The sequence below is a fragment of the Octopus sinensis genome, linkage group LG6 (genome assembly GCF_006345805.1).
Source record: "Octopus sinensis linkage group LG6, ASM634580v1, whole genome shotgun sequence".
Classification (NCBI taxonomy): Eukaryota; Metazoa; Mollusca; class Cephalopoda; order Octopoda; family Octopodidae; genus Octopus; species Octopus sinensis.
This window is the reverse complement of record NC_043002.1, coordinates 106,131,118-106,158,439: the sequence shown is the minus strand read 5'-3', so window position 1 is coordinate 106,158,439 and position 27,322 is coordinate 106,131,118. Positions and strand designations below refer to the sequence as shown.

The following is a 27,322-nucleotide window of genomic DNA, read 5'->3' as shown; positions in this document are numbered from 1 at the left end:
TAATTTAGTGGTTAGGGTGTTGGGCTCAGAACTGTAAAGTTATGGGTTTCATTCCAAGACTGTGCTGTGCAAAGTGTCCTTGATCAAGGCCCTTCATTGTTGCCCAAATCCACTCAGCTGTAAATGAGTACCAAAAGCAGCAGTTGGGAGATAAACCTGCAACACACTTGTGTCCTATTCAGAAAGGAAACTTATACTTTCAGGTGCTTAACCCTTAAAGTCCTCAACACAAAGATCCACAAGCACTTTTCTGTGCAAGAAACAGAGACTAACCTCATTTTAGAAAGAACTTACTGTTTTCACCAATTATATAATGTTTTTCTGAATGTCTCCAAATTTTTGTCTCCTATTGATTTTCAAGAATAAAATAGTTGTTAACACTGTAAGCAGTGAGTTAGAATTTAGCGATATTATTTATTAATGAATTGAGGCAGCAAATGGGCAGAGTCCTCATCACGCTAGACAAAATGCTGCTAAACATTTTGTCTGTCTTTATGTTCTAAGTTCAAATTCTGTTGAGGTCACCTTTGCCTTTCATCCTTTCACAGTTGATAAAATGAGTACCAGGTGAGTGCTGAGATTGATGTAATCAGCTAGCCCCTTCTCTCCAAATTTCAGGCATTGTGCCTAGAGTAGAAAGGACTATTTATTAATTATTTAATTTGTGAAAGAGAATGAGTAGTATTTCAGTGTCACTTATTGATTCTCAGCAGGAGTGGAGTTATCACACTTGATACTGCATTGAACGGCAAGGGTTAACAAAACAACAAAAAGAAAATTTACTGATATAACATAAATGTAGGATCCTTTGTATACTGATGGATTTATGAGGGTAACACAACTATTGCTATAAGGTTCAATAACACTAAATTGATGTGTCTTATAACACCTTGAAATGGAGATGTAGGAATTTTGTTGGCAAGCGCCATGAGAGGTTTCAATCCAAATTCATGCAATAGTTATATTTTCAGGATTAACTGCATTTGCTCAAAATCTCTAGTTTTCAATAAGATTGGGAGATTCAGAGAAAGCACTAAAAGGCTTTATCAGTTAAAAACCTCAGCAACTGAGATGAGTTTTGGCCTAAAGGGCCTCAACACTCGGGATAGACTAACTTTTTTATCTTTAATAAATGTTGGTGTCGGTTCTTATTTTCTCTATGGTAATGCTACCCAAATCTCCATCAAATGGTGAGTCTCTAATGTGTGATGCAACACAGTGCCACCACATTAATGAAATGAGTGAGCTCTCATTGACAGAAGTGAGATAAACATTAGAAAAGCAGAATATTGGTTCATATTTCACTGAGACATGAAAGACAAAAGATCAAAGTTGACCGTGGCAAGATTTGAACACAGAATGTAAAGGGACCTAACTAAATACACCAAGGGATTTTCTCAGATGCTTCGCTCAACTGTTTCCTTGCATGCAGCCCTGAAATTTAGGTAATAGAGTTGATAAAATTGACCCTTAATACTTGACTGGCAGTTAATCAACCAGGGGTGGGGTGGGGTGAAAGGCAAATTAGATCTTGCTGAGACTTGAATTCAGATCATCAGGTGCTGGAAGAAATCCTACAAGGAATTTTGTTTGATGTTCTAACAATTCTGTTCATCTGTCATCCTGTCAAATAACCGTTTCTAATTTAGGTACAAAACCAGCAATTTTGATGAGGAATTAATTGATTAAACTGGCCCCAGTACTTGACTGGTACATTATTTAATCAGTTCTAGAGGAATGAAAAGCAAAGTTGACTTTGGCAAGATTTGAACTCAGAATGTAGAGAGCCATAAAAAACACCACAAGGCATTTTACATAATGTCCTAATGATTTAATTAATCCACTGCACTTTCAAATATCATAATAGTTTCTAACAAAAACTGAAGACTCTTTCTTCACAGGGTATCCTTAATGAAGTTAACCTCATTACATGACTGGTACTTAGTGATCCAAGAAGGATGAGTGTTGACTGTCAAACTTGGTAGGATTTGAACTTTGAATCTAAGTGAAAACTGCACGATAATTTTCCCACCATTCATACAGTCATTATGCAGCTTCACCTCTTTCATAATGATAGTGAAAATTGTACATGACTGTGTTGCTAGGCCAGACAGTTGTTAAGGTGCAGTCAACTCAGTTGACTTAACTTTATGACAGGTACACCTATCCTTGATTATCATAGGGGTTCAGTTCTATAAAAAAAAAAAAGAATAGTAGAACATATAGGGGAAATAGGTTTTGTCGCGACATCAAGTTGTCCCAAGCATTGTTAATGGTTGCTTGGGTGTGCTGTGGTGATTGAAGCAGAATCTAGGGCTGTCCACTGACCCGGGTTATACAGATCAATTCATAATAAGCATAACACATCCAGTATACTGTGTTATTTTGGATCAGTGATAAATCAGTCAATGATAAACAAGCATAGATATGCTTTCTTTTATCAGTCTGATGACATGAATCTGGGCCCTAGTGGGATCTGAACACAAAATGCTGAAGAATCAAAGAAAACAGTGTAAAATATAGAAATATACAGTCAATTTCTATACTTTAAATTATTTCCTATGGATCCTCAGCATATTGATATAAATGTATGGCCTTTCTTCCTTTTGTGTTTTGTTGTTTTTCTATGTGGATTCAGCATGGCTGAATGAGGAGAATGTATACTTTGCAACTAGGTCTGGTTTCAATGCATGGTACACATTATATATATATGACAATAATAAAAAGTGACAACAAAAGAATGAGACCTTGATATTAGATAATAGAGGATTATTTATATATGTATAATTTAGAACAAACAGTAAGTTGTCATTATAGTACTCAGAGTTTCGAATGCTGGAGCTAAGAGCTATGATGCATTCTCATAGCATCTATTGCCATTAATAGCTCCAAGTACTATAATGCCAACTTATTGTTTGTTCTAGATTATAACACACACACACCACACACATATATATATATATATATATATATATATACACACACATATTATATATTGACTAAATCCTTATGTTGTCTCAGGCATTTAGAATGAAATTGGGAATTAAGCTGGGCAGAAGTCTGTTGCATGGATTGTGTGTGTAATTCAAAGGTGCAGCATTATCACAGCTGTACTGTCTGAGGTGAAAACAAAACCCCTGGGGTGTTCCTTGTGGGCTACAGCACATAATTAGCAGAGTAAGAAAGAAAACAGGAAGGATAAATCAAAACAGGATCTAGCGGGATATAGAAGTTATTGCTTAGCAAAACTATATTCAAATGCATTCCACCTTGTATGTCAGGGACTATGTTGTCCATTGTATCCTTTCATTCTTTTTTTTATTTAGCATTATTTGGGGAAGAGTTGGCTGCTTTTTCTAGCAGATTAAGTAGCAGACTAGATAGAGGCCTCTTGTTGACTTGTCAATTCAAAACTTTATCTTTCTACAGCCTTTATACTCTGCCTTCTGATGTTGTTAGGTAAAGTAGTAAAAAAATCATTTTGTGTAAAAAGAAATCTGATTTGGTCTTTGGATTTATTTGTACCACATTCCTGGCAATAACAAGTAACTTTCCTTCCAGAGACTTCCTTGTGTCCATAAAGACAAACACAGCAAACATTATTACACAAGTTAGCAGAGTGGTGTGTCTTGTTTAAGGAATGTTAACTTAGATTGCTGATAAATTAATGAGACTTGAACATGTTTAAAGGATAAAACAGTTGTACCAGAATTTTAGGGAATGACCTTTAAGTCTATACTCATTAATGCAATGTAAAAATTTAATGTTCTGAGTATAAAACAACACTATCATTACCATGCAACTTTAATGCGTGCATTGCTGGAGAAAGTTTGACCCTCCTGTAGGAAACTATGAACAACTGTACTGGGTGCAGATGGACCGCTACTTGCTTACCTTTGGTCTTTTGTGGTTACTTATTTCATGTGTCCTAACTGACAATGCCGACAGGTGTGTCCCAGAATTGCATGTAGCTGCTGTGTTACTTGAAGAACTGGTGCCTGAGTAAAAATGTTTGGTACTTGATGAGTCTACTGGTTGGTCAGTTGGTCATGTCCTTGGTGACTGAGGTGAAATGTTCAAGCAATCAATCCAGCCATTGTTCCATGAATGACTCCCACTCAATAGAAATTAGTTTTTGTTTATTTTACTCTATTTTCAAACTACCAGCAATTTCTTGGATTTTCAACTCTGAACAGGTTTCAAGGAGAGGGAGTTTCATATTAGTCAAAGCTTAGCCCTATTCCCATGTTATAGAGGGCACAAGATGATTATTGCTCTATATAAGTCTTCAGTCTATTACACATAGCTATCCCAATTATTCCGGGACCAAGTATTTCTTCCTTATGACGGCAAGCTAAACACACATTGTTATTGTTTAGCCCCCAAGTAAGGGCTGATTAAGTAAACTGTGATCAAAGGCATTCCATTCATGACTATTTTGTCTTTTATTTAGACAATGTATACCCTGCCAGACTGCATTATTCAATGTGTCCTGCTGAGAACAGCAGTGATTAAGTTGCTTCATTGTCTCCACAAACATATCTAAGTGTACTTATAACCTAATACACAACAAAACCTCAACTGTGGATTGGAGCCAAGATCTTTGGTAATCTAATCACATAAACACTCAGACTGGCACTTGTAGAGTGGTTTCCAATTAATGGAAATGTCACAGGAAATATAATTTTTTTGAAGACTAAGTTATAATAGGGAGAAATGGGCAATGGCTTAAGGTCCGTAGAGGCCTAACCAGACTGCTGAGAGAGTCTGCATTCAAGAAGCTAACTAGACTGGGACCACATGCATGTCATTTGCAGAGTGACCATGCAACTGAGTTCATTACATCTTCCTAAATTAGGTACCATAAATTGTTTTTGTTAGTTTAACTAATTTTCACTGTTCATTAGTTAAAACCCAGTTTCTTTTCCCGTTTTATTCCTGAAATTTTGGACAGAATATTTAGTTTTAAGTATTGAGGGGAAAGTTACCTAGCTTACACAACCAGCCTATCCAGGAGAATATTCATCTCTCATTTAATTTTTTCAAATTAATCAAAAGCTAATTACTTGCCCCATGTGTATGCACATTTCTTGAAAGAATTTCTTCTCTACCAAGTCTAATGCAATAATTGTGTGAATATATTATATATGGATATATATGTGCATATAACTTCCAACTATTCTGCCTATATGTCTGTGTACACCTTTCAATGCAATGTATGCCATAAGGTCTGCAAATCTAACAGAGTCCTCAAAAGACATTATAAGATCCACAAAGATCAGAACTGCAGCCCTTGGTGGTCCAAAATGGATATGCAATCTATGTGTGTGCCTTTTCAAAACTTTTAAAAAGCTACATCAGATGCCATGATCGTTACCCATATTTCAAAGGGCTAGCCTTGTCACATTCTGAATCTCCTTGAAAACTACGTGAAGAGTATGCATGTCTGTGGAGTACTCAGCCACTTGCATGTTAATTTTACAAGCAGGCTGTTCTGTTGATCAGATCAACTGAAACCCTTGTCATTGGAGCCGGTGGAGCGCTAGTTTATATATTCTATTTGATTTCTAATAGTTACAAAGGACAAGAGTTTCATGCATTGCAACATTGAATATAAAAATTTCTTACGCCTAATATATATATATACTCATATTTTGAGTTCTATTTTCCTGTCTGTATCATCATACCTATACATATCATCATCATCATCAGCATCTAGCATCTGTGTTCCATACTGGTGTGGGTTGGACAGTTTGACAAGGATTCAATGGACCCAAGGACCGCATTGTGCTCCTGAATCTGCTTTGGCAAGTTTTCAATGGCTGGATGCTCTTCCTTATGTCAACTTCTTCACAATGAGTACTGAGTGCTTTTCCGTGCCAGTGGCATTATTGATGTTATCATGTAGCTTGCAAATCTTATACTTTTGGCCTCAACTGAAGCTGAGAAGATGTTGCCTATTTTCTTTACTTCAGAATATACTAAATTATATAACCCATAAATACATTGAGTGCTTTAATTTGCTGAACCTATCAACAAATAAAAAGTACACAATACACACACACATCTAGATCTAAAACATTAATGTCTGACAAAAACATCCCACCTCAATTCCATGATTCTTGAAGGACTATAAAAGTGCAGGCATGACTGCAGAATTTGAACAGGTGTCTTCTATAGCATTGGTCAACCAAGGACTTGTTAGTTAATTTTGGTGTCTGGAAGCGTATAAAAGCCTTCTGCAGCAACTGTACATGTCTTTAGTGGTTGACTTATGTCTGTTGCTCCCTTTAGAATCACCTGGAACATGGGTGCCTTTAGCAGGGCCTACTCTGTTACATGCATTCGGATCAGGTTACCTATATGAGAATAACCTCCTCCTGGTTGTCTCAGACTCCCTTAGGTACATCAGAAGTACTGCTGTTCTTCATCTAACTAAATACTATAAAACAAAGAGGAAGCTGTTCAATGGTCCATCCCACTTGGCTTTTGATAGGTGCCATAAGAATGGAACAAGACAGAAGTGGAACTAACAGCAGCAATTATTTTATTAGGTTTCATTTTTATCATGTAGGTTGTTGTTTAGCCCCAGGTCAGCCATGATAGAGCAGTCTTGGCATTCCAGTCTTGATCATCTTGTCATTTTTTTTTATAAAACACTAATATCTATGACTGCATTATTCAATATACCCTTCTTTTCTTTTTGAGACAGAAGGGTAGAATTTGATTATTTCTAGCAGCTTTGGCTATCATCTATAGACAAACCAACAAGGAAGCTTCTCTATGTTTGCTTGATCTGTTAGAAATAGCAACCACATTTCTTACATTACACACTGCCATCTTAAAAAATAAGTACAGATGATATAATTCTGGATTCTCCATACCAAACAAGATAGTCACAGCTGGAATGCTGTTGATCATAGGTCTGCTTGATTATAGTTAATTTCAGGCTACACAAAAGTAACAACTGCATAGAGACTCCTTCACTGGTTCATCTGGAACTTTATTAGGGTCTCCTTTCTCTTAGAAAAGGGGGGTCCTCCTGTTGCAATAGGTTGGTGTTCAAATGTACAAGTGTGTGCTGCTGAATTTGTGAGTAGAACTACATGCCTTCATTCTCTTAGCTGTGAAGGGCAGTGGCCTTTCCTTGATCTACCAGTTATGTTATCTACATGTCCTGTACTCTTTAACTGTGAAGAGCAGAACCCAGACCTTCTGCGTAATGTTTCTACATGTCTGCATTGCTCCTGCTATGAATGACAACCATTCCTGTTTCTTGGTCTTCTACTTCTTTACATGTCCTTCCTCTAGCTGTGAGGAACACACTCCAGATTTTCGGCTAAGTTATCCTTTAACAGACCCCAAATATCATGACAATGTCATCTACAACAATACCCCCTTGTTTATCTAGCTGCAAAGAAGACCCTCAATCTTCTGGTTATATCATCTATAACAATGACATTTCTCATTTACTTTAGTGCCACAGAAATATTGAAATCTATAGTAAAATATTGAAATTTATGGGTAAATTTTGTCTTTGGGCTAGTGTGTATGTGTGTGTAAATCAATCTAACCCCTAAAAGATTTTGCTACTCACCTGTTATCTCTAAACAAAGAGTACAACATTGACCAGATAAATTGTATAGTATTTCAATTGCTTCAACATTCTGTATTCAACTCATTTTTGATTGACATTAATTTTGATTACTCTCAGTTGATCAATAAAGCAAGTATCAGTGATATATTGGTGGGGAAGGTTTCGTAGATGGTGTCTTGATAATTCAGTTCATAACTTCATAACTTTTGCCACCTGTTATTTTAGATGCCAAAGTAAGAAATTTCTTTGAATGCCTTGCAGTATTTACTTACATCTATTTACCTTTCCTTCTTTTGGAGTCAATAAAATAAGTACCAGTGAAATATTAGGGTTAATCTAATCAACTATACTCCTCTTCTAATTGCTAACTATAAATATTAATATGAATAGGCCTTAGAACAAAGATATACATAAAACAAATCATTATCAACTAGAGACAGTGCCTTTAAATATATTTATAGACAACCTACCCACTCTATCTCACTCTCTCCATATATACCAAAAATACAAGACATACAGAGGTAAACAAGCATCTATATAGGTGCAAGCACACGTAGATCAATGCATACATTCACACATATATATGCAGCACAAGATACACATCTGTTTTAACTAGACACACACACATACTGACATTACTACTCAACACACACCCATCTGTATAACTACACACATGAACACAAACATCAACAAACACAATTTTCTATAATTTCACTTGCACACAAACAGTCTCTCACTATGTTACAAATAGCAGCTAAATCTCTCTTAAATCAAACCCAACTACTTAAAAAAAATGGAAGGATACATTAGATAATGTTGATACCACTAAAAAGGAAAATAACCTCTTGCAAAATTATTTTTGATCATTTTGAGCTTGGGGACAAACAACTACCATCAACACACAAGGTCTTTAGCAAAAAGGTAAAAAAAAATTTCATGGGGAAAATTATTGTTATTAGAAACAAACCAAATTTAAACATTTTTTCTTTAAAAACAGATTTTGTTGCAACATTTTCTTGTTTCCATCAAATAATTTTTTTTATCAGATTTTAAGTTTAACTCCATTATATATGTGAGACAGTTTTTCCTCTTTTTTTTTTAAATATTCCAATTATTTTGGAATTGTTAATTTTACAGAGTTAATGAATTGGCTTTGCAGAACAGAAAATATGTAGTAATAGAACAACAACAACAACAACAACAGCAATAGCAACAATATCAATAGTAGCAACAAGAACAGCAAAAATAGTCAAATGCAAAAAATATAATTAAAATAAAACTAAAAATTAAAAAAAAAAATTTCAGCAAGTTTACACATATCTATTTGAAGAAAGTTGTTTCCATAGCTACTAGGAATTTCTTGGTTTCTTTTTCTTACCATCACCATTATTATTATTATTATTATTATTATTGTTGTTGTTGAGACAACAAAGCAATGAATACATCTCTTCTTAGAAGTGATGAGTTCATCTTTTGTCCCCTGAACACTCACATAAAAAGGGAAACTCAGAGTAGCAATGGAGTGAACCATCAGCTTCAAACAGACATTATTTTTCTATTATGTATTGAGTACTTTTAATATATATATGTGTATATATATATATATATATATATATATATATATAATATATATATATATATATAAATATATATATATATATAAATATATATATATATATTTGTATGTATATGTGTGTATGTATATATATATATATATATATTATATGGTCGTGTGTGTGTGTAATGCTTTCAAATGTCAGTGATACAGAAAACTACTATCGTAAAAAAAAAAAAAAATTCGATAGATTTAGTGAGGTTTTTGTAATATTAGTTGTGAGGAAGTAACATGTGTGGGAGGATAGGAAAAGGTTAGAGATGATGTGGCAGCATCTCAATCTTGTGTAACAATCAATCAATCAATCAATCAAACGAATAAAGAAGAGAAAAGAATGAAAGAACAAAAAAAAAAAGCAAAACCAAACCCAAAAATTAACCTTGTGGATAGGGATCTGTCTGAGGCAGCCCCTACTTCCATGGTGTAAAGCTAAATTTTAAAAGTGTTCCTATTTAAAAACAAAATCTATCAGAATTTTATAACATATCCTTAATGGAAAAGTTATTCATTTTAATGGTTCATTTCCTAATTTCATCACAGGCATAAGTATGGCTGCTTGATTAAGAAATTTGTTGGGTTCAGTCCTGCTGTGTGAACCTTAACTAAGTTAATTACAACAAACCTCAGGATTGACAAAGCCAAGAAACTGTGTGGAAATCTGTCATATGTGTGTGTGTTTGCACACACACACACATATACATGCAGAGTTAAGTGAATTTAGTAGACAGAAACTGTATGGAGATTCTTGAGTATGTGTGATTATACACACACACACATTGTGTGTGTGTGTGTGTGTGCGTGCATGCATGCACGCATACACTTATATCTTACATGCTTCAGATATGAAAAAAAGATCTGCCAACTGGCTCTTCACATTTGAACATGCATGGAATAAGAGATCCCCTCTTTGAAATGCAGGTAAGATGAAAGGTATCTAGCAGTAAAACAATGTTTCGATGAGATATACTTGTCCGAACAATGCTAGCATGGGAAAATCAGACATAAAAACAAACAAATGAATGAATGAATATGTGTGTGTGCACGTGTATATATATATATATATATATATATATATATATATATATATGTATGGATGTTTATATATTTTCACAGTTAAGTATCAGTGGAAGGAAAAAATGTCAGTAATACAAGAAAAAGAAAGTAATGCTTTACAAAGTCCCTTGATATATTTGTTCTGTATCAAGTTACTGACTCTTCCCATTAGAAATACAATGAACCAGTGGTTGGTTCATCAGAAATCTATAGCCTTCAAGATTTTTCATTTACAAATTACCATATAAAATAAAGAGAAATAAACACATCAGTGGTTTAGTTTGTAAGAAATATGGACTCAGAACAGTAAACCAAGTTTTTACTACGTAACTATGGTTATACTGAGTTGGAGAAAAACCTACATGGAAGGAGTGAGAGATAAATTAAGCCACTGCAGTCTTATTTAGACACAAGGTTGGCAATTTTGAGTGGAAGAGTTAGTTGATGACATTGACTCCAATTCCTGGCGGTACTTTATTTTATCAATCCAATAAGGATGAAAGCAAAGTTGACCTTGGCAAACTTTGAAATCAGAATGTAAAGAGCTAGGACAAATGCCACAAAACATTTGTCTGGCACTCTAAAGACTGTCAGTTCACTAACAATAATATCTGTTAACAACTCACCCTAATAATAATAATAATTATTATTATTATTATTATTATTAAAATGATGAAAGTATAATTTTATAAAGATTTTAAATACAGAACCAGAGACAAGAAGCTAATTATTCTTTGCCTAATTATTTCAAATTCACAAATTGCTTTATACACATATTATGGCCCAATTAAGGGTTAATTAAATGATAAATCTAATAAAATAGCAAAGCACCAAGTATGGCCAGATACCAGATTGCTAAAACACACAAAAGAGTGTGCATACAAACTTTATAAAACACAAAGAAGCATGCAAATTATTATTATTATTATTATTATCCTCATCATCATTACAAATCTAATACTTGGTTTTATTTTTCTGGACAATTTAAAAGAAAATTTTTACATGTTAATATTTTATCACCAATACACAAAATTATAATGTTTAACTATATAGACTTAAGAACTAAACTGATTTTTAAGTCAATCTATTTAAGTGGTTAGCAACTAAATATAATTGAGATAACTCAACCCATAGCAAAGAACAGGCTTTAAACAAGCTGCCATAATTTAAACCGGAGAAAAGGTCATTAGCAGATGGCAGTTTTGTTTTATATTTTGTTTTTGGATTTGGTTTGAAAGATTCTTTATATGAGTTCGTGTGTTGAAACATATTTTGTTGTGTCTGGAGAGAGTCATTTTCTTTTTGTGCCTTATAATGTAACACACTCACCGGTAAAATTTCCACTCATTTCTTATTTTTATTTTCCTAAAATTTTCGTTGCGTCTTGCAACCTTTTCAATAGTCTTGACTATTGTGTTACATTATAAGGCACAAAAAGAAAATGACTCTCCCCAGACACAACAGAGTTTTGCTTTATTTTAAAGTAAATTAAAATACTAAACAGGCGATGAAAATTATTTAAATTGTACAACAGTTGAGAAGCATGTGGTTTTACAGCATCTCTACATATTTCACAAACTGGCATAACAGCCAACAGAGGAGATAGAAGCAGTGGAAGCTAATTATGTATATATATTCCTTTTTCCACTGGCTGGGGTTGTTGGATTTGCTTGTGCCTTCAGAAGTGTAGGCAATTCATTGGTCCTTAATTATTTTTGATCTTAAAATAAGTAGGGGAAAATTTCCTGATTTATTCACTAAAATTGCTTTGTTTGGCAGTGCAGTACTCGAGATAAGGTGTTTAATGGTGGTCATAAATACTCTCTAGAATTTGTTCAGCAGGAAACCAAAATTTGGTAACCTCAACACATAAGCAACTATTTTAGGAATTATCTCTATTATTCTTTTCATTTTCTGGGAAAGGGTGCATGCATCAAATCTCTAAATCTTATGCAAAAGAAAAATAAGATAAAAACAGATATCAGTAAATATAAATAATAAAAACTTGAAAAACAAAAATAGAAACTAAATATGCATGAGTAAAATGTCACCCACTATATACACACACATACATTACATCATTTATTTTGTGGTTCAAAATAAGTGTTTGACACAGATTGTACTAGACCTGTGTAGAGTGTAATTATATTTGTTACATATATGGTAAAGAGGACAACATAACATTAGTTGAAGGTTTCATGCATAACAACAGTCATCAGCGGACTGAAAGAAAATTTGATACATTTGAGCATAAGGTTGGTTGCAAATTTTTGGACATTTCATCCACTTTGCCTAGCACATGACAAAAATGTGTGTGAATGCAAATGTATAAATGTACATCCATGTGCATGTCTGTTTGTAAGCTGTATAATAAAGAATGAGTACTTAATACATCAGAGTACATTAATATATACACATATGCATGTATATATGTACATACATCCGTATGTGTGTGTGAATGTGTGTATATAAACATTCATTTGTTTAATGTCTGTTTTTCCATGCTTGTGTGTATGTATATATATATATATATATATATATATATATATGCACATACATACAGACACACACAGACACCCACAATTATATATATGCATTTATATATATTATGAAGTACCAAAGACTATCCTACTATACAGAAAATGAGACAGAACTAAAAATAAGGCAGGGAAGGGGAAATGAGAAATGGTGGATGATGAAGAGGATGGAATTAATGTTAAGAAAAAACAAAACCCTGAAGAGGGTTAATTTGGCCAAAATAATAAAAATAATGAAATAAAAAAAGGATGGCATGAATGAATGAATGAATGGGGTATGGAGAATTAAAACGAAAGAATGTGAAAAAGAAGCAGACATTTTGGTGGGGGGAAGGGGCGGGGTGGGGGTGGGATATTTAGTGATAAAATCTAAATCGATATTATACCTGTGGTGCGATGAGTGAAATCCCGGGGTAAAGGTGAACTATTAATCGACAGTTGAGATGGCTCAGTTCTTTGAATGGCAGAGGTCACATGACCGGCCACATGACTGGCTGGTGCTGCACCGAAGATCTCTGTAGCAGCGTAGAATGCAGGGGAAGCATGGGGTAGCCGCTCGCTCGGTGTTGGGGTAGGGGTTGGCAGATAGCCGAAACTAGAGAAACCTGCCAATACAGCAAGTACGACAAAATGATACCATTAAATAAAGGAATCAGGCTTTCGTTATATATATGATTGTAGATTATTATCATTATTATTATTATTATTAATATCAATATTATTATCATCATCATCAGTGTTATTGTTGTTTTCTTTAAAATTATCATGATCATTAATTATTACCATTAACATCATTTTTTTTTTCAACAAATCAGATGTGTTTTTGCAAAATAATCATTTGTCAGGAAATATTGTTTTGTATATTCAACAAGTTTTAATTTTCATAGAGAGCACTGGTTGATGCAAGTGTATGTGTGTGTGTGTGCATCTGTATATTTAGGTAAGTATATGTAGGCCTGCATGTGTATATGTGTGCTTTAGTTCATTGGAGCTACCATGGCTAGGCCATGACGGAGCAGTGTTTTCATGAATTGCCAATGTATATATAAGCATAGATCTATGTTTGCATGTATCAATATATATTTTTCTGTGTATGTTACATTTGATTAATATGTGTGATATTTCAGTGAATCTGGTAAGAGTGTGTGTGTGTGTGTGTATATGAACACAAGTGTTCATGTGTGTGCATGAGAGAGAGACAAATGGCTTCAGTGTCAGGTGCTAACTGTTGAACAACAGATTTTTGTGGAATAAATGGTACACAGTATATACAAAAGGGTCCCAAGAGGATAATTTCAATGACATAAACACCAGATTATGTCACTGGTTGTAAGGTACTGTGTACATATACACACACATCTCTATAGTTGTGCATGCACATATATGTACAGAAACCTACATAGACACACACAAACACGCACACATTTCTATATGATCAGTTCAAGAAATGATATTCTCTCCCTCAGATGAAGCATCAGTCCTCTACCCAGTATATCAACTTCTCTTCCAAACTCATGTCTCCAACGTATCATTGTCACTCAACAGAACACTTGTTTTTCTCTACCCGTTTCTACAAACAAGGACACGTATATAAACATGCACACATCATCATCATGGTTTAACGTCTGCTTTCCATGCTGGCATGGGGATGGATGGTTTGACTGAGGACTGGCAACCCAGAAGGCTGCACCAGGCACCATGTATATATACATCAATATACACACTATTTCTGCTGTGAAGAACAACTAATACACTTACATTACTAATAACTAGAAAGATAAAGCAAATATTCAGCAGTAGAAAATTAGGAAACTAGCCAAGTGTTCTCATTCTTGAACAAAGAAAAATTTACTGATCAAAGGTATAATGATCAATCAAAAATGATTGATCAGTATATAGAGATCATAGGTGGTCTGTATCTAAATGGAAAAAATACCCACAGTTCATACATGTAGCTAGCAATGACAACATAAAATACGTGTAACAATTATAACGCAGAAGGAAAATTTTGGCAAGATGATCTACAGATTACGTATTCTGTTATTTATAGGAAGTGTGTGGCACTTCTCCACCTATTATGTCTTCCAAAGCTAATAACATCTGGGGACCACCACTCCTCACAAGAACGCTGCAGTTCCTGGCCTTTTAGTCTCATCTATACTTTAATACGGAAGAACCACCATGGAAATTAGTTAAGTCAGCAGATGTTGTCTTTGCTTTGAGAAACCCCAATCAACATCGGAACCGAACTGGTACATTACAAGTTAGTGTACCATCAAAGGATTAAAAACACAACAGGAATATTTTACTAATGTGAGTTTCAGTGGTAAATAGTGTCAGCAGTGGCGTAATGGCCCAGTGGTTAGGGCAGCGGATTCGCAGTTGTAGGGTCATGGTTTCGATTCCCAGACCGGGCATTGTGAGTGTTTATTGAGCAAAAACACCTAAAGCTCCACGAGGCTCCGGCAGGGGGGGGGGGGGGGTGAACCCTGCTGTACTCTTTCACCACAACTTTCTCTTACTCTTTCTTCCTGTTTCTGTTGTACCTATATTTCAAAGGGCCAGCCTTGTCACACTGAATCTCCCCAAGAACTATGTTAAGGGTGCACATGTCTGCGAAATGCTCAGCCACTTGCACATTAATAAATGAGCTGCAACGTCACTGGTGCCATGCTGTATTGGCCTTTACCTCTCCCTTGGATAACATCGGTGGTGTGGAGAGGGGAGGTTGGTATGCATGGGCGACTGCTGGTCTTCCATAAACAACCTTGCCCTGACTTGTGCCTCGGAGGGTAACTTTCTAGGTGCAATCTCATGGTCATTCCTGACCGAAGGGGGTCACAACACAAAAAGTGTCTGTTTAGTAGTTTTGAGGCCACAAGTCAACTTTCATCAGGCAGATCTTTGATAAAACACACATAAACTACAACCACTCTGTTCCCCACCCTCACTGCCTTTTTGTATATCAAGGAATGCATTATACAACATTATATAACATGTTGATATTTTTTCTATGACAGCTATTTCTAGCAAGTCGAGTATCACAAGCTCTTTCATTGACTTTATAACCAATGAATTTATTGAAAGCAATGACAATAAAAATAACAGGGACCATAATTGGAATCTAAATGGAAAAACCAATTTTAAACATCTGATATATATATATATATATTTGAGACAATCAATGAATAGGGGTTCATGGTTAGAAAATATTAAGTTATGGCATCTCTTAAATTCAAAATTAGATATTTCACAGCAGAATGTAAGATTCTATACAAACACACACAGAGACAGAAAGAGAAGTGGGCAGACACAAATACACATATACATACACACAAAACGGGGAAAAAAAAACAACAAAAAAAGCAAAAAAATTTCTAAGTGCCTAAACTATAATGGTGTGTAAATGGAAGATCTGTGTGTGGAGTAACACAGAAAATACAAAACAAAAATATTTGGAGCAGAAAGGAGAGGGATATGGAAAAGAAATTTAACTGAAATGCACATAAATAGTACATGTATATTATATATACGTATATATATATATATATATATACAAATTGAGATAGGGGTTGTAAATGCAACCCTCTATGGGATATATATATATATACGTACATATATATATATATAATGCACATATAAAGGCATATACATACACACACACGTACTTATAAATGTATATACATACATGTCATCATCATCATCATTGTTCAACTACATAAGCAGACAACCAAAACCCTCCTCTATTTATTTGCTGCTTTTATGATCAGTTGCGATCTTTTGCTGGTTTATACATGCACTTATATTTGAATATAAGCACACATACATATTTTATATATCTATACGCACTTATATACATATATATATATATATATATATATATATATATACACACACAGGTATACATATACAGAGATGTAATTTTGTTATAAAGATTCATAAGAATCAAGGTACATAAACTTGTAGGATGCCAGAAATGGCTAGGTATACATGAGATACACATATACTTGGACTGTATGAAATCAACATGCACACATCTGACCTCTCACCCCAAATCTCACAAGATTATTATGCTATCTATCTCTTCTCTATCCCCAACTACTTTCGTATCTTTTCCTTGCTTTATCTTTTATAAATATGTGCAGTATTTAAAGACAACAGCATTTCAGGATTGGATAACTTGTAACCAGCATTGGATGTGACAGACTCCTTACTAATTTGAGAGCTTCTTACTATACATTTCTACATTCTACTATGGAAACAGCCACTCAAGATACTTTTGCAAGCCTCTTCCTTGCTGCAGTCTTAATACCTAACCATATCAGATCATGTAGACAACCTTAAAGTACAACCATCAGAATACTTTTATAAATCCCTGCCTAGCTCCCAACAACATAATCTACACTGCATCACATCACCACCATTCAGAAACACTGTTTTCAATGCTCTGAGTTCTTTTATTTTTTTCTTTTACTTGTTTCAGTCATTTGACTGTGGCCATGTTGGAGCACTGCCCTTAGTTGAACAAATCGACCCCAGATCTTATTCTTTGTAAGCCTAGTACTTATTCTATTGGTCACTTTTTGCCGAACTGCTAAGTTATGGAGACTTAAACACACCGACATCAGTTGTCAAGTGATGGTGGGGGGGTGTGACAAACACAGACACACAAATATATACATACATATATACATGATGGGCTTCTTGCAGTTTCCGCCCACCAAATCCCCTCACAAGGCTTTGGCCCAAGGCTATAGTAGAAGATACTTTCCCAAGGTGCAAGGCAGTGGGACTGAACTCAGAACCTTGTGGTTGGTAAGCAAGCTTCTTACCACACAGCCACTCCTGTATTTTTTAGAATGGCATTGTAAAGCAGATATGAGAGGCTGAATCTGACCAGTCTGAACATTACACAAATAGAAGACTATTTGTGCCTGATGTGGTCTGTTTAAATACAAAAGGGTTAAACAAAAACTGATATAGGAGTGAGTGGACTCTCTTCTCTTCGAATGGCACAACTTCTCATGCGGGTGGCATGACAAAATATACCCAGTAAAAACTATTAAGTGGGTGGTGTTGCGATGGACCTTCAGTCATAAATTGCATAGCAATAGGAAATGTATGTGTGAGACAATGAGCATCAATCACATCAGTGGCTGCAGGTTTTGGAAGGGAGTAATTAAGAAAAACAATTGATGGTGGGGGTATTTTGTAGTTGTCTTTGCATAGCTCAACCTCTACACCAAGGCATATGAAACTAAAAGTTAGCTAGTTTTTCTCTGTTTAAGTGTGCAAATCATGTTGACTTCTACAGGGATGGAAAAAAAGCTTATGTAAAATGATGACATGGACATATGTATACATGAATAAACACACACACACACAATATATGCACTTATACAAATATACACCATCTAAGTGGTTTCAGCTATTCAATCATGGTCATATGGGGACACCAATATTTGTACACACATGCATACTTGACAAATAAACATATTCATATATATATACATATATATATATATATATATATATATATATATATACACACACACACAACATATACACACATATATACTCAGAAATGTAGTAAAAACAATATTTAGGAAAGAACAAATTAAATTTAAAATGCATCCTACAATAAGTGTGAAACAGACATGCCTGTCTTTCAAATATACATCTGAACAATAATAATAATAATAATAATAATAATAATAATAATGATGATAAATAATAATAACAGATGCCTCATGGAAGTCAAAATGTTTCAAAAATAGAAATAAAGTCAAAATTAAAAAAATTATTTAAAAAATCCCAGAAGGAAAAAATACAACAACAAAGCACATATGTAAAAGCAAAAGAAAAAAAAACAAAAAGAAAAATCTAATCTACTATCAAATACTACAACAACAATAATTGCAACTACAGTAAATACTAACAGACAGTTTGACTAGAACCAAGCAAGGAAGAAAATAGGCAGGTGGGTGCAGAATGTAACAAGAAAAATATAATAATAAATATAATAATAATAATGTTACATGCAAAGCCAGTTCAAACATTTGTAGAAAATGGGGTTAAAATTCCATTTTGATAATTTCTTTTCTTAATCATTAAATTAATTTCATTCTTCACACATATATCTTGAAAATTAACCAAAATGTACTCGGAATTTTAAATTCTTGCAATTGAAAAATTATGAAAGCAATATGAATTATTATTAGAGGCAAAAAGTTTAAAAATATAAATAAACTGTAATTTAATAATTTAAATGTGAAACATTTATTATTCTCTATAATAACTAATAAGAATAATGATTTCTAACTAAAGTAGAAGGCCTCAAAGCTTTTGGGGAAGAGAAACAGTAAATTATATCTAAGTCAAAACTGGTTCTTATTTTATTGATCCAGGGGGAAGGGTGAAAAGTGAAACCAACCTAAGCAGGATTTGAATTTAGAACATAAAAAGTTGTAGCTAAATACCCCAAGGCATTTTGTGTAAGTCTTATGGTTCTTCAAATCTCAACTTTTTCTAACACAGGCAAAAGGCCTCAGATTTGGGTGTTAGGTGTTCATTAGCTTGTTTGATATTAATCTGCCTAAGACTTTCTTTTGCTTCTATGGTAAAAATTTCCTTTTTCTGAGGTGATCTAAAAACTTCAAAACAAAATGTCATATTCATTTATATTCTGAGCATCAGCTTAATAACAAAGTTACTTAACTAAATTCTTCGTTATCTTCAAAATTAATTGAAACAAGGGCAGTGTTTTTAAACAGAAATATGGAGACAAAAGAGAATAAAAATTTTGTGATTGCATTTCTTAGAAAATACACTTGTGTTTCAATTAATTTTGAAAGCAATCAAGAATTTGGAAGAAATTAGCAAAATAATTGTTTATGAGTAATCTGTTGTTTGGAACATAACTAAAATTTCTACCAAAAATTTAAGGTGGACGCTTAAAAAAAACCCTTTTATATCACAAAACCAGGTGATTTCAGGTGAGTTTGCATCAGAAATGTCAGAAGATGAATTTCTGTATTTGACTTTTACTGATAATATTTTCCCTACAATGAAGAGTAACATTGACCTTCACTGGATTTAATTAACTCAAAATCAGCTTTATCTTCATATAATAAATAATACCTTCTAGATTAGGTACAAGGACTTGACAGGAGGGAAAGATAGATTATTATATCATTGATCTCCACACTTGACTGAATAACTATTCCTAACATTGTCTGCAGGGTCACAAATAGAAGCCCATTTGAACAACTATTTGCTCTCAAAAAAGAGAGGAATGAAACTAACCATGACAAACCACTACAGGTTCTGTCAACTGACTTCTAACAGAGGCTCATGGTCACACATGAGAGAGCTGCTCACACTTGGCTGTAATTAACTGGTACTTATTTTCATTAACCCATGAAGACTAAAAGGTAAAAGTGATGTTGATAGGATTTGAACTCTGAATAACAAACAGAACAAAAACTAAAGACCACAAGGTATTCTGTTTACCACCCTACCAATTCTGAAAACCCCTACGCTTTGAAAATAATAATTTCAAATTTTTTAGCACAAAGCCATCAAGTTTAGGGGAAGAGAGCAAGTTAATTACATTGACCAGTAGTACTTGACTGGTACTTTTACTTCATAGACCCCAAAAGGATGAAGGCCAAAGTAGATCTCAGCAGGATTTGAACTCAGTATGCAAAAAGCCAGATGAAATGCTGATTAGCTTTTAGTTTGCCGTCCCATAATGAGAATGATTTTTAACTTTACTGCAATGATACACATTTAGAAGGGTGAGCTGTAGTTTCAGTTAACTCAACCAGCATATTACTGGTACTTATTTTAGCCACTCAAACAAAGGTATGAAGTTCATCTTAACAAGTTGCAACCAGGAAGTCAAAGGATATGACTTAAATATTGCTAGGCATCTAATTTGACACTCTTTACAATCCGAGAGAGAGAGAGAGAGAGAGAGAGAGGAGAGAGAGAGAGAGAGAGAGAGTAGAGAGAGAGAGAGAGAGAGAGAGAGAGAGAGAAGAGAGAGAGAGAGAGAGAGAGAGAGAGAGAGAGAGAGAGAGAGAGAGAAGAAAACTGAGTTTGTGTGTGAAGTTGCGGGGTTATCTCCCACTGAAACATTGGGGAAAAAATTGTGAAAACATTAGATCTGTAAATTAATGCATTTCCTCCTACAGTTTTGTTGAAATATTTTAATTACCATTTTTATTGTGTTAATATATATACATACCCACAATGTATTTGATGGCTTATAAAACTTTTTTCAAAACAAAAAAGAAAGAAAAAAAAATTACCCCAAAACCTCTATAAGAAATTGGGTCACCCGTTAATTTTAATGCATGAAAAACTATTTTTTCTTGAATATTGATACTGAAATTATGGTGTATCTAATATGTCTGTATGTCTTATGCCATCACATAAGTTCAATGTTTTAATTTTTATTCAAGTGAGATGTATCGAATGGAGACTGCTGTTGTTAAGGGTCAAGTAATGAGAAGAGAGTCTTACTTAAAAAACAGAGGTATTTATCATGCAGCTCAGCTGACTGGAGTTGATGGCATAGCATCTCTTATGTAAAGCTACAAATAATGTTATGACACTAGCAAGTCAAAGACAAGATTTGGTAGAGTAGCACAATATTTGTGATTGTGTTCTGAGTTCAAAAAGTGTCTGTTTAGTAGTTATGCCAATGTTATTCAAATTTTGCTGAGATCAACTTAGCTTTTCATCTTTACAGGGGATAATAAGACAACAGTCAAATACTAGTATCGATTCTCCTTCTGTGCCTTTCAAAACTGGCTACAGTTAACAAGATGGCCATCTTGTATAAAAAAAAAATAATAATAAAAACAGTTGTAGGAAAGGCAATGAGAATTTACTTCCAATATTCTATGAAAAGTATACAGCACAGGTCAAGAAAGTTACCAAAGCTCATAGGTCAACTTGATAGTGCAAGGAAAAAAGTTCAAATCCAGTACCTATCCTGGAATACTACACCTGATGATAATGATCATATATAATGTGACAAAGATATAAATACTGAAAAATGTTTGCTATCCAATGTCTTATTTGATTATTTTACCAGTTGACTGCATAGCTGTAGTACTTAACAGTGGCCTGTAACTTTGCCTCCACTCCAAATGATAAAACTGTACCCAGTAAAAATTATGTTTTAATAATTTTGTAAACATCTAAACAAACTGAAATTTAAAACTAAAAGGGGGATAACAAGTGGAACAGAAGAGCTACTGAGAGGGTTGATACTGTTGACGAAAGAAACAATTCTGAAAGCAAGGACTCTGGTGAATATTATCTAAACAAAACTGACAAAAACCAATGGCAGAAAGCAAACAGGCAGTGATTGATGTGTTCTCTCACACTCACATACACACAGAGATAAATTCTTTTTTTAAAAATGAAAAAAAATAAACACCCAAGTCTTCAATATATTTTTTTCCAATACTTGAAATCTTTATTCCAATAAAAGAATTTATATATTTTTTCAATTTTTTTCATATTTTTTTCCACTTTTTAGAATTTTTTTTAATATTTCATTTATATTTTTTAAAGTTCAGTTCATCACAAGGCCAATTGAGAGATAGAGAGGGGGATAGAGACAGAGAGAGAGGGACAAAAGAGAGGGGATAGAGAGAGAATGGAACAAAAAAACATTGTAAATTGCAGGAAAAAAAACAACAACAAAAAAAAACAGATCTATCACCAAATTTGAGGCAATCTGATGGAAGTGACAACACACTGCTTCATCCCACTCACACTGACAAATCTCCACACAGGTATCGGGCTGGACAACAGGAAGTGACACCAGACAAGTCCTCTCCAAATATGGACATTTTTTTTTGTCAACTTGTTTTGCTTTTTTTTTTATTTTGCACTTATATGGACAAATATGGTTGCATATATGTAAGAATACACACACACACACACACACATATGTATGCTAATAATAATAATGAGCAAGAGAAAAAGTATTCAATACTGAAAGTACAGTACAAAATAACTGACTGAAGATACAAATGGTAGTGTTTGTTCAAACTTGTAATTTCAGCCAGTTTGATTTTGGCTGACTGAAAATATTAGTGTGTGTGTGTGTGTGTGTGTGTGAGAGAGAAAGAGAGAGAGCAGATATATTTTCAAAGCTGAGAGAAATCTGAGCTTCAAATAAATGCATAAACTACCATAAGCATTGACTGCGTTTTCTCCTGTTCATAAATTCAAATATAATGAGTGTGTGTGTGTGTGTGTGTGTGTGTGTGTGTGTGTGTGTGTGTGTGTATATGAGTATGTACTAATATGATGTCACTTTGTTGCCTAGTGATGCTACTTGTATCCAGAGGAGTATAATCAGTTTTTATGAGAGTGAAGAGGAGGTGGTAGTGGTATGAGTGAATGTGTGTAATAGTGTATATGTGAATGTGTATGACAGCATGTAAAAGTGTGTGTATGCTTATATCTGTATGTGAGCATGTGTAGGTTATTTTTTTTTATTAGAGTATCTTACCAAATGATTATTATATAGTATAACAATTAAGGCTCACTTGGAGAGAAAACATTACACACAATTATATAGTAAACAATGTATAACTGAGTGTAAAAGACCCATGTAAAATATGTGCATATACTCACACACACACACAAGCAGATAAATATGCATACTTCAGTGTGTATACACATACATACATTTTGCTAACATGAGTATGTATATTTAAACTGTGTAAGATGTTAAAACTTCAATATGAATTAATGTATGTATATATCATGCTTGAATGCTTGTATGAAATATATATATATATATTATATATATATATAATGTGAAGTCACAGCTGATAAACCATTCCATTGCCACCTGAGTTCCTCACTTATGTACAACAAAGATACACAAATGTGAAACTGGAGTATTGGTGCCATGAACTGTCACCTTCAAACTGATAAATAATGTTTACATGTTTTGGGTATTCTACCCACGTTGTACACTGAAGTATGTATATATATATATATATATATATATATATATATATAAGCATGCATGTGTAAGTATGCACATGTATAATTTTAATATGCCACACATAATTATAAACTATATATGAATATGTAAACACTTATTCACACTTGATGTTATATATGCACACATCCACACATCCACATGTGATAAATTATATATGTATATGCAAACACAAACTTATGTACATATATACATGTACACATATACATACTTGTGATAGATTTACTTTAGATATATATATATATGTACATGTGTGTGTATACACACACACACACATACGCGCACGCACACACACATACACACACATATACATAGTGTTTTTGTGTTTTTATCTTTTAATTATTTTAAAATTTTAAAAATCAAAGTCATATTGCTTTACCGATATTGTTGGCACCGTGTTTTAGCAAAAAAAGATCAAATTTATACACACACTTACAGTCAAACATTATATAACACTTAACTTCAACCATTTAGAATAATGTGGTTGTGTGGATGTGGGGGGGGCGTATAAAAAAAAAATAACAAGATTTTGTGGGAGTAATTATTATTTTTTTTTTTGGTGGGGCAGGGATTGAGAAACAATTAATTTGGCTCTGTATACCCTTCATTTAATGAAGGGGTCCAGTTTATTGTTCCTTTTCTTCACATTTATTTTTAAATACCCAAAAAAAAAAAAGGAAAAATGTTTTTGTCTTTTTTTTTTCTTTCTTTTGAAAAAAGATTGCGTCATTGTTTGGTTTAATTATTTTTATTTATATAATTTTTAAAACCGCACACATGCTTCACACATATGCACGCACACATGCAGACACATATTGCATGCATACACACTCATACACAAGAAAAAACAACAAAAAAACAACAACAGAAAAAAATTTTTGTTATAAAAATTTTTAAAGTCACGTGTGTATATTATATATATATATATAACATGATAGATATATATGGTATATATATGTGTATATATATATATCATGATATATATATATATATATATATCATGATAGATATATATGGTATATATATATATATATCTAAATATATATTGTATAATAATATGAACATCATGATATATTGATATATATATATATATGTATATATATATATATATAAGCAATAATAAATCAAAATTAAAAGAAAATTGTCCAAATATTTTGTTTTAATTATTTATCATTTTTAAGTTTTTTTCAATACAATTTTTTAAAATATTTTTTGTCATTTAAATATGTGGATAATTTTGTTCTATAAATCTGCAGCCCCTTCACACCCCACCATGAATTGGTTTTCTTTGGTTTATTACTTTATTCTCACCTTTTTTTTTTCTTTATACATTTGAGTGGAAGTGGGGGTGGGGGAAGATTAATTAAAAAGGCGGGATGAAGATATAATAATAATAATAATAATAATAAAAACAGCAATTAAATAATGTTGGTTCAGGTGCGGGTGAACAGTGGTGTTGTGGTGTGAAAGGGAGGAGGGTTGATTGGAAAAATTAGAATGGCAATTCTCATGTTTCAATTTTTCAGTTAAAATGTTTTATTTTAATTTTAAATGTGATTTAAAATGATCGTCATAGAAACAGCATATATATATATATATATATATATATATGCATGTATATGCATGGATATGTTTATATACAAACACACATATACGAACATACATATATCATATATATGTACATATAATATATGGATGTAGTTAATGTAAAGAAATGGTATAATAATAATAATAATAATAATAATCATAATCATAATAATAATAATAACAATAATTGTAAAGTATTTAATCCTGCATTCAACATCTTCACATTTTGGGAAGTCCACCAAATATTGTGTGTTTGTATGTGTGTGTGAGTGCATTTGTGTATATGTATGTGTGTGTGTTTGTATGTATGTATATACTCATATTGAAATATGTACATTTCTATGTACATGTAAGTGTATATACATAGATTCTTCTATAAATATACACACACATACATACACACACACACATTGTGTGTGTATATATATATATATATTTGTATGAGTGCGTGTATATTTTTCTTTAAAAGTTATCAGAGTCAACCAAATGTCCTCAACTTATGAATTGAAAATCTGAAAAAAAAAATTGAAATTAAACAGACCAAAAAAAAAAAGAGAAATAAAAATAAATTAAATAAAAAATATTAAAATAAATAAAATTTAAAATAAATAATAATAATAATAATAATAATAATAATAATAATAATAATAAAGCACCTATCTCAAAAGCTGTGTGTCTATTGCTAGATTTTAGTTTGAACTGTTGTGTTTGTGGATGTAATAATGTAGTTTAATTGTTTACAGTAAAATTAATACTGGTACTTCACCTTATTAACACCATCATCCAGATTCTGCATGCTGGGTTTGAACTGACAACTTCCACAACCTTCTAGTAAGTGTAGAAGTTATAATGCAGTTGGACATTAACTTTGTCTCATTAGGCTCAGATATAAAGGAAAGCTTATTAGACTAAAGCCAGTGCTTGAATGTAACTTGTTTTATTGACCCTGAGAGGGTGAAAGGCAAAGTCAACTTTGATGGGATTTGAACCCAGAAACAAAGAGCTCCAAGAATATACCAAAAGCTATTTTGTCTGACACACCAACTATTCCCTCAATCTGCTACATTTGGTTAGTCTATAAGTATTGCTACTTATAAGGGCATGTAGAAGACAGTTGAACCCCATCATGTTAATCCTGAGGCTCTATGCTTTTATGGAAAAATTATTATTATTATTATTATTATTATTATTATTATTAATTCCTTCATCATCCTTAGCTCTGCCCACATGCTTACAAATTAAGGCTTTGAGCTCAAGAAATTTTCAATACAGCACAGATAAATATATCACCATTCTTATGAAAATTAACAAGGAACTATCATCATCATCATCATTTGTTCAATACCCATTGAAAATCTCATCCAAAGGAGTGTGGGTTGGTTGTACAGATCTGAGATACCAAATAACTGTGCAATGCAACATTAATTTATATATTTTATCCAAAAATTTTTACATAGTCAGAAAGAGGATTGCAGCACATATGGCGTTCCTGTAGGATCTCTGAGACTGATGAGAAAAGGGAAGCTCTTAGTATTCTCAGACTAGGTCTGAATTCCTGCAACACATTAAACTCTGCTAAATACACCTAATGAGTGTATTGGTGGTGGTGTTTAACTTGGAGACATTAAGTCTAATTCCTTAAGATGGATACAACAGAGCAGGCTTTCCTAAATACAGTTAAAGACAAGATGGTGTTAATCTGGAAGTGTGGACTGAATCTATCAACCACAAACAGATATACAATCCATCAATTGGGCTTTTGTACAGTTTCCATCAATTTAATTTCACTCACAAGGCTTGAGTAGAATTGAAGATTCATCCCTCAAAAGGGAACAAACCTAAAAACTATGTGATTGTGAAGAAAATGTCTTAACCATACACACACACCAAGT

General features: G+C 33.2%; 1 protein-coding gene across 1 annotated transcript in view; it reads right to left on the bottom strand.

Moving 5' to 3' along the window:
- Nucleotides 1-27,322, bottom strand: part of LOC115212906 (RNA-binding protein Musashi homolog 2) — a 217,096-nt gene that overhangs the window by 15,396 nt on the left and 174,378 nt on the right. Inside the window, exon 10 of the mRNA XM_029781723.2 lies at nucleotides 13,189-13,407. Coding sequence (XP_029637583.1) covers nucleotides 13,189-13,407 — 219 coding nt within the window. The remainder of the gene's footprint in view (nucleotides 1-13,188; nucleotides 13,408-27,322) is intronic.